Source organism: Nothobranchius furzeri, chromosome 1, assembly GCF_043380555.1.
Source record: "Nothobranchius furzeri strain GRZ-AD chromosome 1, NfurGRZ-RIMD1, whole genome shotgun sequence".
Classification (NCBI taxonomy): Eukaryota; Metazoa; Chordata; class Actinopteri; order Cyprinodontiformes; family Nothobranchiidae; genus Nothobranchius; species Nothobranchius furzeri.
Window position 1 is genome coordinate 103480517 of NC_091741.1, and position 14631 is coordinate 103495147.

The 14631-nt window shown below is 41.7% G+C and overlaps 1 protein-coding gene across 2 annotated transcripts in view; it reads left to right on the forward strand.

Moving 5' to 3' along the window:
* Positions 1–14631, forward strand: part of snx25 (sorting nexin 25) — an 83728-nt gene that overhangs the window by 37884 nt on the left and 31213 nt on the right. For both annotated transcript variants that reach the window (XM_015969424.3, XM_070552801.1), the window contains exons 8-13: positions 7941–8131; positions 8229–8360; positions 8551–8700; positions 10397–10522; positions 10616–10780; positions 10863–10994. In XM_015969424.3, the coding sequence (XP_015824910.3) occupies positions 7941–8131; positions 8229–8360; positions 8551–8700; positions 10397–10522; positions 10616–10780; positions 10863–10994 (896 nt within the window). The remainder of the gene's footprint in view (positions 1–7940; positions 8132–8228; positions 8361–8550; positions 8701–10396; positions 10523–10615; positions 10781–10862; positions 10995–14631) is intronic.

Sequence of the window (14631 nt, forward strand, 5' to 3'; positions counted from 1 at the left end):
GCTCAACCTGTTGAGCTACTGCTGCCCCCTGAGTTATTAGTTATTAGGGCAAACATGCATGTATGTAACATGTCTAACAGTATTGGCTCATATCAGCGATTATACTGTAATGACTCAGAGTCTCTGGTTGCTCTTTTATGAGTATTATTTTCAAGCTACTGTCACCGTAACCCATGCCTTATAAACTCTTAACTTTTCAACAGAATCGCTCACAATGGCGTATTTACTAGCATAGCAAACCAGAGCGGAAAAAACCAGAACAACATTTCTCACCCGTTGAGCTCGCCTTCAAAATAAAACATTTACCCTATAGTTTACTATTCAAACCCTTACAATACGTTTGAGGTAATTTGGCCACTCCGGCTACCCGTAGATGTTTCCTGATAACACAGGGGAGGGAGGGGTTTGACTTGTCTCTCCAGCTTCGCACAAGCATGATGGAGAAACAGAAATACGCTGCCGTTGAATGTCCCGAAATAATTAAAAACCAGGAAGCCAAATGCAAAGTTTAGAGCAGCACATTCACCCAGAGGCTCTCAGATTGAGCAAACTTGTGAGAATACACGTAATAGTTTAGAGATGGAGCAACATGTTGCTAGCATAGCGGCTAGTTGCTAGCATAGCAGTTTGACCAGTTATATAAATATAAAGATATAAAGTCATCTTGTAACTTGTTTAAAAATTATATCGATATATCGCCCAGCCCTAATTGGACTGCATAAACAGCGCCACTGAGCTTCTGTTTGGCCGTTTTGTCTTTAGGATGGACTAGTTTCTGTCTGAGGGTGTTGTTGGGTTTAAAGTTTACTGGGATGTTGTGTTTGGAGAGGATTCTTCTAAGTTTCTCTGAGTCTCCAACCACCTATGGGATTACTATGCCTTTGTGCCTGTTGTCCTTTTCTTTGCTAGTTGCTGCTTTGGATGGTTTTCCAGACTTCTTTGTAGATTTCACAAAGGCCCAGTGAGGTTATCTACAGTTTTGAAGAGCTTTCTTCATGTGTTTTTCTTCCTTTTGTTTTCCTTCAGTCTTTGTGGGAATGTTCTGGACCTGATGGTGTAAAGTTGTAAAGGGTTTAATTTAAATGTTATTCAATGAACCATGAGACATGAGATTCCATAGAAAATATGGAATCAATCTTATAGATCTTTGGGTACTTTTAACCGGAAGATTGGAACTTTTTATTGCAGGGATTATGTAACACTTCATATTGACTGAGAGACATCAGAAGAGAGAGTCAAGTTTTAAAAGTTTAAAAATGTATTACTAAACAAATTAAAACTAGACTAACTTTAAACACTAAATGTATGGTGTAACTAAGGTGAATTGAGACGGAGAATGGTGTAGTGTGGAATGTTGTTCAGAACCAGCAAATCCGGAGAAACGATTAGTTCTGATGGGAGTGAAGGTGTTCTTCATGCTAAGCTTTGATTCGGAGATTCATATACACATAAGACGCCATTTTTGTCGCTCCACACATACCCTTAGAATGAGACCTCCATACAGATCCAGACTGCCAGGTCCTCTAACCCCTCTTTCGGTACCGGAGCCGATGAAACAGCGTCAGCAGTACGACTGACAGGGTGTCCGCGGGGTTTTAAAAAGTATTAAAAAGTGATAAATAAAAAGTCAAATTTAAGGCCATTAAAAGTGTTGAATTTGGTCTCAGAGGTATTATTTTTTCCAAATTAGGTATTATTTTTTTCAGACTATCAGATGTCGTATTCTGAACATCGACATAGAAATATATTCCGAATGAAATGTTTTGAACGATTATAAAAACAAAACAAGCCGATTATTTGCTCCTCCCACTTGCACTGCCTTGAGTTGCAAATGAAGCGCTCCTCCTCCGTGTTGCCAAGTTAACTTAGCGACTTTGACGCTATTTCTAACAGCTTCTCAGACCCCCTTCTTGACTTTTTAAATCTTAAAAGTACCTAGCGAACACCTCAGAAACATCTCTGGTAACCCTTAGCTACTTTCTGGATAACTGTCGTTGACATTTCCTGCAGGTTAGCTAAACACTCCGCCTGCGCTCCGGACCGTTCTTCAGGACATTAGGAAAGGGAATGATGTAGTGACGTGTCAGTCGCTACAGAAACAGCTCTCGGAGCCGACTCCATGTTGGATTAACCAGAGTGAGTGACACACACACCGCACCTGCGGACTCCTGAGCCGCTAAAAACGGCTAAATGTGCGCGTGCGGCGTGCTAAACATACGTGCAGCTTGCCCCTGATTGCTGTGAGACCGGGTTGGGGGGTGGGGGCGCAGCTGTGGTTGGGACAATTATTACATTAACTGATGGACTTGTAAATAAATAGTTTATAAATAAGGTAGAAATAAGTTCCTCACGCTGATAAATAATAACTAATCTCTCTGAGGACACGGTGCTAGTGTATTCTACAGCACCTTGACATGACTAAATAAATGCTATGCAACATTTAGTGAACAGCAATTTGCATGTATTTGTTATAAATGCCACTGTATAATTCTTGCTGTCAGTATTTGCAAGATATTGGTATTTGGGTCTGCACTGGTTAGACTTGAATGAGTTAAACCAAGGTCTATAGCCCTTGGGTCATAAACTATGAGCTGTAAGTATATTGGTCTTTTTATACTGGGAATCAGGAGTTATTTTAGTGATTATCTTGTTTCTTGTTTATTTTTGCCCTGATTGTGCCCTGAGCAGTTTTATGACTGAATAAAAATAAAAATCTACATAAATTGAAAAATCGTCTTAAAAAATCGAGATCTCAATTTCAGTCACAATAATCGTGATTATTGTTTTTGCCATAATCGAGCAGCCCTACTTTAGCATATCCGGTCACATAATGATGACGTCATATTCAGTGGTCGTTGTGCATCATTTCAGGCCTCGTGGTCAACTGTCTGAATCGCTGAACAGAAGTGCCTGGCATATTTTCTAAGTAAAATAAATATGTGCAATACGTTGTCAACATCAGTGAGTCTCTAAGTCTATTCTTTTTGTATGTTATATATGTTAAAATATGTGTAAATAGGTCGCTGATTAACACTTGCAATTTAGTGTTGTGACGGTTTTAAAAAAATTCTGAAGGTAGTAAAAAAAAGTATTAAAAAGTAGTAAATTTTACTTAAGGATTGCTGTATATACCCTGGACTGACTAGTCTTTGGATTGTCTCCAGGTAAAAAGCGACAGTTGGTTGACAGCGTCAGATGGACCCAGAGGGTCATTGAGTTCAGCTTTTATTCTGAAAGGAACCGTTGCTTGGTTGGTAAAATGCAACAGATTTTATCCAGCTTGTTCTTTCGGCTGAAGAGGAAAGTTACGGATTGGCCACTCCAACTTCTCTAGAACGCTTTGAACTGGCGTTAAAGATGACGGGGGCATAGTTTTATACTTCGGATGTTTTGGTTTATGGTCGAATGAAAAGATGACAGATTTACCAAGCACCACCAAAACCACACCTCCGTCAGATCTGGCAGATTCTGATTGGATCAGTAAAAGCAATGTGTCATGTCTTAACTCTACGTGTGATCAGTCTCTAGTGGAAACATTTAAAGTTATATTACTTATTATATTCTGTAGGATTATAATATCAAGTAATTAATATTTTCATTTCACAAATTGGTTCACATTTTATTATTGACTGACACTTTGTTTGATTAGCTTATAAAAAATGAGAGTTCTTTGATTTATTAAAAAGGAAGAGTCCTTTGTCTTCATTCTTCTCTTGGGCTGGAAAGGAAAACAGTTTAGAAGCAAATGCATGAGACCTTGAGGCAATATCTCATGCAGATTAGTTCTTGCTGAGGAGAGGGGGGAAATTAATTTTAGGTGGAAAACAGTCATTTCATTCCGTTACAAAGTCTTGATGACTGACATTTTGTGCTCCAGTGGGTGATGTGAGTCCAAATGCAGATACTGGTCTGTGTAAGTTGGTTTCCTGTAGACTTCAATGCTGAGACTTCCGTCTTGTTCAATTTCAAGGCACTCGATGAGTACAGACGCTTCTCTCTTTCGCTCCCTTTTCTTTTTTTCCCAAGGCTCTTTGTCCTGTCTGTCCACAGAGCGCTTCTCTGCATTTCTTCTGAAAAACTATTTTTACTAACCATAGATTTGAGAAAATGGTCATTCAATGCGATCGATAAGATTTTTTCAACAATGAGAACGGAGCAGGAGGCTCCCACATGTCCACAGGGGACACACCCGGTGGGGTATATTTTGGATTCCTGGAAGGAGTGGAAGACCATATGCCTCAGCCAGTTGTCCATTGAGGATATCGAAGACGTGTGGATATTCGGCCTGATGATCACTGGATTTCTCCTGATTGGAGTGGGAGGATATCTGGTTTTCTGGAAATTTGGGAAGACTGGAGCGATTGGAGGGCGACCCACACCCACGGAAAGCACAGTCTGTGTGGTAACTGATCTTGGTGTGAGATTGGACTCTGGACTGACCTTTGATGCACAAGTGAACTCCGTAGTGAGATTCTGCTTTTTCCAGCTCCGGCACCTTGCAAGGATTAAGTCTATGCTATCCAGTAAGGACCTTGAGATTGTAACATCTGCATTTGTGCTTTACAGACTTGACTACTGCAACTCTTTGTATGTTGGTCTAACCACTTCCACACTGTCAAAGTTGCAGATGGTTGAGAATGCTGCTTTAAGGTTTATGACTGGAGTGAAAAAATGGGAGAGCATCACTCCAGCATAACATGCACTGCGGTGGCTTCCGGTAAAACATTGCATTGAGGTCAAGATTCTGGTATTTACATTCAAGTCACTAGCAGGGACTGCACCGCCTTACCTGTCATCACTACTGTAGAAACACGCCCCCTCAAGATCACTGCGCTCCGCTGCCAACAACCTACTGGTTGTTCCACGAACCAAGCGTAAGAGTCACGGAGATTGAGCTTTTAGTGCATTTGCCCCAAAATTGTGGAATGGCCTTCCACTGGAATTAAGACTCACAACTACCGTATTATCTGGACTATAAGTCGCAATTTTTTTTCATAGTCTGGCTGGTCCAGCGGCTTATATACCAAAGTGCCTTATATACCAAATTATGTATACCGCACTGCTGCGGGCTGGCTCCGGACCAGGAATGAGCTCCCCTGCCCCGCCATCACCTGCCGGAGACCGTTGCGCGCTGCTGAGGGCTGGCTCCGGTCAAGGTTTCAGCTCCTCTGCCCCACTGGGAGAGTTTCAAACACCGCCGTCACCTGCTGCAGCCTGTGGCGGGGTGCTGCGGGCGCTCTCCCCGCCCGCTGGGAGGGTTTGAAACATCGCCATCCTCTGCTGGAGACCGTGGCGCGCTGCTGCGCACTGATTGTTAATTCTGTTATTGTTACCGGTATTTGTCTTGCAATGTGAAATGCTTGGTCCCAGATGTTCTAAGAAAAAGAATAAAATTTCCCCCCAAAATGCGACATAGTCCAGTGTGACTTATATATGTTTTTTTCTTATTCATTATACATTTTATGGCTGGTGCGACTTATACTCCGGAGCGACTTATACTCCGGAAAATACGTTATACTTGGGGCTTTTAAAGCAAATTAAAAATGCACTACAGACTCCCAGCACCCTGTTAGGCCTCTGATTTGATTGTTTTAAAAGATGGTGTCGGTTTAACTGATGTGCCTGGTTTTTAAGTTTTTGTTTGCATGTAGTTTTTTATCTAAATTAAGACTTTATCGATGATTTTATTGCTTTGGTAAGTAACATGAATTCATGTGTAGTACTTTTTACTCCTTATGATGTATCCGTCCGTGTAGAGACTTCTCAGACTGGGACGTTACTCGAGGTGAATCGTAAGCTGGACAATATTCTAGCTGCGACACCGGTATTAGTGCGCAAAATGGATGTCCTCTCGGAGAGAGCCAGCGGACAGTATGGACAAGTTTAAAACCCAAAATTGGCTTCACTGAAGGACTGGAAATGATCAGTTTAAAGACTGAAGGCAGAGAGGAAAATTATCTCAGCCTGACCCAAACAAATACTTGTTGTCTGAATCTGAGGCCCTGGTAGCCTTGAGCGGCAAGCAACTAAAACCCCCACGAAGGAATGCAGACAGATGCTGTGAACCCAGCCCCCCCCCCCCGCACCTTCGGATTGGTGGACTTCAGCTGGAGGAGTCAATGTGTTCTTCGCTTCTCCCAAGATCTCCCTCCCACCTGTGACTGTACAGTAGATGAGCGCCTTAGATGGCTGCTCTCGCTGGGAAAACAAGATCCCAGCCCCCCCGCCTTCCTATTGGAGTCTCATGTTGTGTTGTCTGAAGTCTGTTGCATATCTGTCCGAGGTGTTTTTTTGCAGAGCAAAGCTGCCCTCCCGGGTGAGGGTAACTCTGAAGTGCATTTTTTTCCCTCCACCTGAACCAATCCTCATGTAACCCTCTTATCTCTATTAAGGTAGCGCGACTCAGGGTTGTGAATGACCACAGTCACCAATTCTTGTCATGTGTCTTGCCCATGTATGTCTGATCTCTGAATTGTGTGTACTGAAACTCTAATTTCCCTCTGGGATCAATAAAGTATCTTTGATTTGATTTGATTGATCCCTTATCATTTTAATGCTTGTTGTTTTTACACTTCTATGTTCAGTGCTTTGGACTGCCTTGTTTGGCAGCAGGAAGGCGCTCTATAAATAAATTAATGAAAAGTGTGGCAACTTTGTTGTGGTTATCTGTTGTATTCAGAAAACCGAACAACTTCACTTGTCTGCAAGTAAATTTGCGATGTTCTGGTCTTTGCTGAGGGAGCAGATGGCTTTTCTTTCTTGTGGATACAGGTAGAAGGTGGAGTCTTCACATTCGAAAGGGCTGCTGTAACCTTGATCCTCAGTTCTTCAGCTTCCGTTTCCCTCAGGTTGTTGTTTCTTATTGGAGATTCTGTGGCAGTGATGAAGTCTACTGTGGGGATGTGTTGTGGAGAGCTGGCGAAATTGAATCTTTTAGTTAAGACATCCTTATCTGTTTGTGTGAGTATTCAGTGTGATATGTTCTTCACCCACTGGTCCTGTACATCCATCCGGTTGGTGTCCTCTGGTGGCGATCCAATTATTTCTGATGTTTTTGGCTGTAGTTTTTGGAATTTGCGCTGTTGCCCTTCTTTGCTGTTCCTGTGCTGCGCTAGTTGAGCTCTTTCGAAGTGGGAAACTCGTAACACTGTGATAGGGAGAAGTTCTCAAAGCTTCTTTGTGAGACCGGAGATCCTGTGGGTAAGGGCTTCTATGGTGAAGTGGGTCCGTCTAATTCATTCATTTAGCAGCTGTTGTGCTTTTTAAAGAATCTCTTCCTCCCTGTGTCCTTTAATAGTACTTCTAAGTCTCAAGCTTTCTGGAAGGAGACTTTGTTGTCTACCTCTCAGGCTGAAACGGAGGTGGTTTCTGTAGTCAGGCAGCTTCCTTGATGTCCTTACAGTTCCAAGGGTGCCTCTATCCCTAAATGTAGGGCAATATGCTGGTGAGTAGCACTGCTAGAAATGGGCTATATCTAACCCATCACCCCCGTTACACACCTACAAAGCTGCTAACAGCAGAGTACCCCTGATGGGAGCTGGAATAAAACCCATGATCCTCCGATCATGAGGCAACCTGCTCTACCTCCTGAGCCTGGAAGTGGCTTAACACATTACACAATACGCTGCCATGTTCTGTCATGACAGAACGCTCATCCAAATGCTGTTTACTCACGTTTTACAAACTGTATTGATGGCTCCATATTTAAGCAACATGCCGGAGTCTCGTGGGAACCCGGTGATATCGTAAGATTTCTGGTTGAGCATGAGAACAAAATAAATAAAACAAATGAAAACAGGCTAGAATGGACCTCCCTGATTCAATGAAACGGAGAGAATATTTGTGCTGTCTATTTCCTACTCTGTCAGAAGTCTAGTCTCTTCCTATTTGACCAGAATCCTGCCGAGGAGGCCTCTCATCACTATGTCCCTCTGTTTTAGAGCGAAAAGGTAAAGAATCTGCAGCCATGAAGGCAGACCTGCTGCGGGCCAGGGATATGAAACGATACATCAACCAGCTGACTGTTGCCAAGAAGCAATGTGAGAAACGAATTCGGCTCCTCGGAGGACCAAGCTATGAAAACAGTGAGGATGGAGGAGCTGAGGATGGTGATGAGCCTCAGAGTCAGAAGGTCATTGGGATAAAACCAATATGTGAACAAAAACAAACATGATTATTTCTGCCATAAATATGACAGATTTTTTGTTTCCCTTCTTTTTTTCACTCAGATCCTCCAGTTTGATGATATTCTGTGTAATCCAGGTTACAGGGAGCATTTTAGAGTTTACATGGAGAGAGTTGATAAGCGAGCTCTGATAAGCTTCTGGGAGCTGGTGGAAACGCTGAAAACTGCCAACAAGGTTATTCCGACACACACACCTCATGGGGTTTCCTTTCTGCTGTTAGACTTCTTTCTGAGCAAACACCTTTAAAGTGGCTTAGAGGTCAGCAGTTTAAATGTCTGTAGCAAGGAAAAGCAGCCAAACTTCCTGAATGAAGTGCTGCATGTCTGAGATCAGTGGGAGGAGTAACTGTGCTTTTGTTTGACAGAATGAGGTACCCCAAATTGTTGGTGAAATCTACCAGAAGTTTTTTGTGGAGAGCAAAGAAATTCCAGTGGAAAGGTTTCTTCTGAAGGAGGTCCAGCAGAGTCTGGTGGGAAACAAAGGAACTCAGGTCTTTGTCAGGCTACAGGAGCAGGTAAATACTGCAGCTTGGTACAAGTTTTGTAGGAGTACTTCCTGTCCAGCGCTTACTTCAGGGACAGGCATTCCAAACTGTGGTGAACATGAACTTAGATTTATACTTCTATAAAGACTAAATTATGACAAATATTGATTGACATTTTATTGACAAAAGTAAGCAAGTACATTTTAATTATATAGCACTTATCACAGACATAGAATTACATAGATCAAAACAAAATAAAACATAATTATCTCTAAACAGAAATAGATTAAAATAAGACAAAAATTAAGTAAAACTAAGAAAGACGAATACAAATTTGAGCTAAAAATAAGAAAACAAAAGATGTAGGTAAAAGCAGCTTTAAATGAAACGGTCTTCAGCTGTTTTCTAAAACTGTTCAGACTGTCAACCCTACGTAAGGATAAAGGAAGGTCATTCTTAAGTCGGGGTGCAACAATGAGAGAACGAAAATTGACAATATTGAAAGTCCTATCAGAAAACTGAAAAGATGGAGAACAGAAAACACAACCAATCAGCAGACTGAACAGAAGAGAAAACAACCTGTTAGTCTGGAGCCAGCAACTGTTTAAACAAGCTGGCGCTAACCATAGACATCATATATTGATGTTTATGTTGGCTTAACAATTTATGTCTAAGAGAAGAAAATGTCCACAGCTGGGAGGAAACGTGCTCGATGTGAACATCTGAAAGGTCTTTGCTTGGTGAGTACACATCTGTATTTTCCCCTGGTTTTAAACGCGCTACAATAAATGATAAATGACCTGCACTCAGAGTAAGGACTCCAAAGCGCTTTACACTACAGTGTGTCATTCATCCATTCACACACACATTCACACACTGATGATGATGAGCTACGATGTAGCCACAGCGGCCCTGGAGCGCACTGTCAGAGGCAAGACTGCCGAGCACAGGCGCCACCGGTCCCTCTGACCACCACCAGCAGGCAAGGTGGGTTAAGTGTCTTGCCCAAGGACACGACAGCAGAATTATCTGTCCGGAGCCGGGATCGAACCTGCAACCTTCCGATTACTGGTTGAGCATGAGAAAAATAAAACAAACAAAAACACGAGCTACATTGGACCTTCCTGATTCAATCTCCAATTACGGGATAACCCGCTTAACCTGTTGAGCTACTGCTGCCCACGATGGTAGCAGCGAGCGGAGGCGGGAGAGGAGTGGGTTGCTGGAGCCGACCTGAACACGCAGAGTGGCGAATCTGGTTGTTTAATCGTTTGTGTGCCACTGTGACAGCCAATATTATCAGTGTTTAGTATTTCTGTAAGGAAAATACAATCAGGCAGCCCACCTTGGTAAATAAGTGCTCTAATAAATACACCTGAAAACAATTCTTACCTTTAGTTCACCTCATCGCATTATAGGAATAGAATAGACTTGATTGATCCCACAGTGGGAAAATCCACTTGTTACAGCAGCACCAACAGATATAATTTGAAGATATATAATAGCAAAGGTGCATGTGCATACACACACGGTCTAGTATTATAACCTTCAACCGCTAAAAACCATGAATAAAAAACAAACTTGTAACTGTAATTAAACTACAGCGTCTCATGTGGCTTTGTTCTGTTGTTTTGGTGCTTTGCAAGTAGAAATCCTGCATATCTCCCAACATTGCACAGTGTTGATGCAGCGACAGTAAATCTTCTGTTCTCAAATTATTTTCCAGGTGGCTGAGACAATGAGAGAGCGTTTCTACCCCTCCTTCCTGGTCTCTGACCTTTATGATAGGCTGATCAGAAGAGACGACACTCAGAGCCAATCACAGTGTAGCCCAGAGGAAAATGAGGAAGGGGTCAGCTATACACACATACTTAAAAAAAACTTGCATCTTATTTCTGATGCTGTTTCATGCATTTATCATCTCATCAGTGTCCCATGTGTTCAGTGTCATGGTGTAGATGCTGGGGAGGAAGTGTGTGACGAGGGCAGCAAAGGAATCAATGAGCAAGCCAGCTATGCCGCCACAAAACTCCACCAACTCTATGACAAACTGGAATACAAGAGACAGGCCCTGGGTTCCATCCAGAACGCTCCCAAACCGGACAAAAAGGTAACAAACTGGAGTTTTTACATGTCTGTTTTTGACTCCATACTGTTCCTGCTGGTAGAACGTCTCTTGTGTGTGTTTGTAGATTGTGAGCAAGTTAAAGGAAGAAATAGGAACCATGGAAAAAGAACACAATGAGCTTCAGCAGCACATAACCAGGACTGACCGGTGGTGTGAAAATCTGGGCCACTGGAGGGCTAATATTACCACTGCTGAGGTAAACACATTTCAGTTTATCATAAAACTGCAAACACTGAGCTGCAGAGAAAATGATACAAATCAGTAACTGCTTTCAGTTCCTGGGTTTTAAGCATCAAGACCACCTTCAAGTGTCTAAAAACACCCAGCAGGTTCCACTAGGTCATCATTTGTGAGCAAAAAGCTTTGGCGTTCCTGCTTCAGAAGGTAGAAGTTTGGTCAGAGCCCTGGGGTGGAAAACAACAACCTTTGCTGCTGTCGTTTGTGTAATGTTAACAGAGGCACCTGGCCCTTGTGTCCTAAGGACCCCAAGTGCCCTTTCCACTGTTTTGTCAGTTTTTACCGTCCAAAATCAGTTGTGCTTTAATGTCCTAGTTAGGTTTGCTCGACTATGACAAATATGATAATCATGATTCTCTTGAATGAAATTGAGATCTCAATTAGTTAAGACAATTTTTTAAGATAATTTAGATTTTATTTATTTTATGTAAAGAATTTCTTTATTTCTTTGGTCATAAAATTGCACAGGACACAATCATAAGAAAAAAGAAATGTAAAAAAAGAAAGAAACGAGATAATTCCAAAAACAACTCCTGATTTCTTGTATAAAAAAAGCCAATACACTCGCTCATAGTTTATGCCTGAGAGGTGTAAGATATTTAACTGTACTTAATACATACCCAGTTTGATATAAAACATTTTTCAAATACTGACAGAGGAAGAGATGTAGAGGGCAGTTATAATATGAAATAAATATAAACATATAAGCATCCATGTTACAGTGAATTTCCACAACCTGCTGTGTAATAATTATTTAGTCCTGTCCAGTATTGCTGTAGGGTTGTGTACAGTAGCAACGTGTTGCTCAGATAGATTAACAGTTATTGTTTATCAGCGTGAGAGACTGGAAGTGTGGCGTGAGACCTTGTGAAGACAGTAAAATGCGTGTGAGAGTTTGCAGCCCTGAGAAAACAAATCAGTTTCAGATATGGCTTGCTGTGTCTTGAATTTATTTAGCTTGTAAAACAGCTGTTTTAGCGAGTGAGCTCCACCAAGATAGGTTTATGAATGGTCAGTCGATGTAATTCAAATTCAATTCTTTATTAATCCCAGAGGGAAATTAGAGTTTCAGTACACACAATTCTGAGATCAGACATACGGTGACTGTGGTCATTCGCAACCCGAGTCGCGCTACCTTAGTGGTGATTAACTGATTAACGGGATCAGGTTGTACATACATCATTCCCTTTCCTAATGTCTGGATGGACGGTCCTGAGCACAGGCTGGGTTTTTTGCTAACCTGCAGGAAATGTCGACATTAGAGTTATACAGAAAGCAGCGAAGGGTTACCATAAATGTTGCTAGGCTGTTTTCTTGGTACTTTTAGAAAAAAGGTCAAGAAAGGGGTCTGAAAAGTTGTTGGAAATAGTGACAAAGTTTCTTAGTTGGCAACGCTGTTGGGAGGTGCTGTCCATTTGCAACTTGTGGCGCTTCCACGTTTCTTTTAATTAATTCAATTTGTTTATGTGACAGGCACAGTGCATGACATTCAGCCATACCAGAATTAGCTATAAGCTAGATTTCATCTGTAGTTCCTGTAGTCATCTGAGCCAGCATGGACCGGACTAGGTGTCTTTCAAAGTGTTCACATCTAGGTGGCCTTGTGTTTATCCATGCTCAACCAGTTGGTTGTTCGGCCCACAGGCGGTCTGCTTTGGGCTGGTCCAACACACCCACTGGCAACTGTTTGTCCGGCTCAATTACACGCCTACCGTCAGGAAGAGCTTCAGATTGGCAGATAGAATCAACCAGCAGATGCTTCCCACATGCACATCTCTCTGTCTCTCCTCACTGCTGAGGAGTACACACACAGAGACAGCGCTGCCATGCTTTGAGCCGCACTTTGGTCAAGGCAGACACCAAAGAATTTTCCGTGTGTTGTTTGCCCCACCTGTGTGCTCAGAGATTTCCCCCTTCCTTTTCTTTTTTTTTCTTCTACCGTGTCCTGTCCGGCTGTGAAGCAATCAGAATTAATGTCTGAATGCCGAAGACAAGCCTTGCAGTTTTATTCTCACAGGTGGAGCGTTATAGCTTCTGCTATATTGCCACTCCTGATACCAAAACTTTATTAGCAACATTTTTGGTTGTTTTGAATACCAATGGACATGGAGACACAAGTGTAAGAATAATCACAAAAATGAACAATAAGTGATGAGCAAGAATCTGCTTCTAGACCTGCAGAAAGAGAGAGAGAGAAAAGGTGGACACACAAATACAACAGGAACACAATATCACTGCGCCAGCACCATGAGGATATAGAAAAGTAACTATCTATGCTGAGAAACAAAAGGTAATAATTCATACTGCATTTAGTGCCAACCACAGCCACCACACATGTGATGTGTTGAAAATGCCCAAGTCCATCCTTGTGAGAGCACCATGTGAGCACCTGTGTGCGTGCACATGCTTGTGTCTGTAAGGTTTCTTTATAGGAGCATCCAACAGTGAGTGTGAGGGGCCACAGACCTGCCCCCAAAGATGTGCGGAAGACGGAGGAGTTCCGAGCCCTAGGTCAAAATGAACAATGCCGATGGTGTGGACCTCTTGTACCTGAGCTCGTAGCCAGCTCTGAATATGATCCTTCTAGTCTGGGTTATCTTCAGGTGATGGAGGGAAGCTGGAGTGTCTATTTTGCATCTAAGGCTGTTCAGTGGCTCTTAAAAAAAGCCATTGTGTCTCTTAATCACTCACATGTGTTGCAGAGAGGCTTTGACCTTGAGGTCAAAAGATAGGATCCTCTCAAAATGCTTTTTTGCCCGATTGGCCTTATGGAGTGAATGTCGAAGACTGACTAGATCAGGAAGTGTTCTCTCTTTTATTAATTTTTGTTTATAAACTTAGACAAATCAAAATTTCACACGTTCAAAAGACATTACCAGAATACCTCAGAAATCATGCCTTCCCTCAGATATTCAGAGAGGTTAACTCTTATTGTGAAGTGAAAATGTTTTTTTTTTTACACATTTAGGTGAAGTGAATGTTAAACCTTAATATTAATCATATGATGTATTGGTGTACTGATAGATTAACTTGTTAAATCAACAAACACTGATCTGGTGTAGTTTAAGATCTGAAATGAATCAGTGCAGGAAAAACATTCATTTTAACACATCATTGATTAATGCACACATTATTCAAACACTTCGAGATTTAAACAAATTGTTCATTATACACATTTGATTATATCAACCTATACAGTCGGAAAGTCATTTATGTTTCAAGGAAAATTAACTATTCAGAGTGAGTGCAGAAAGTCTGGTTTTCTGCATTACTTTTGTTCCAGCCAAGATAAGGAAAGCACTTATTATGGCTACTTATTTGGCTGCATGTCATAGATCCTTGCTTTTCTTGTTTGGGGGCCAGACAGATGTAATGCATCCCTGGATCTGTGATGTAGTTTATGTCTGGAAACTAAAAGTTAATTTCTGGTCATTTTTATGTGAATACTTGACCATTGAGTGCGCTACAAAATGGTAACACTTTACAATAGGGTCCCTTTATTAATGTTACTTACTGCATTATTAAACATTAATAAACAAAAGATCCCTTTATCAACATTCTTGATGTAGTTAATTAAGTGCCCTTCACTTTTAGGA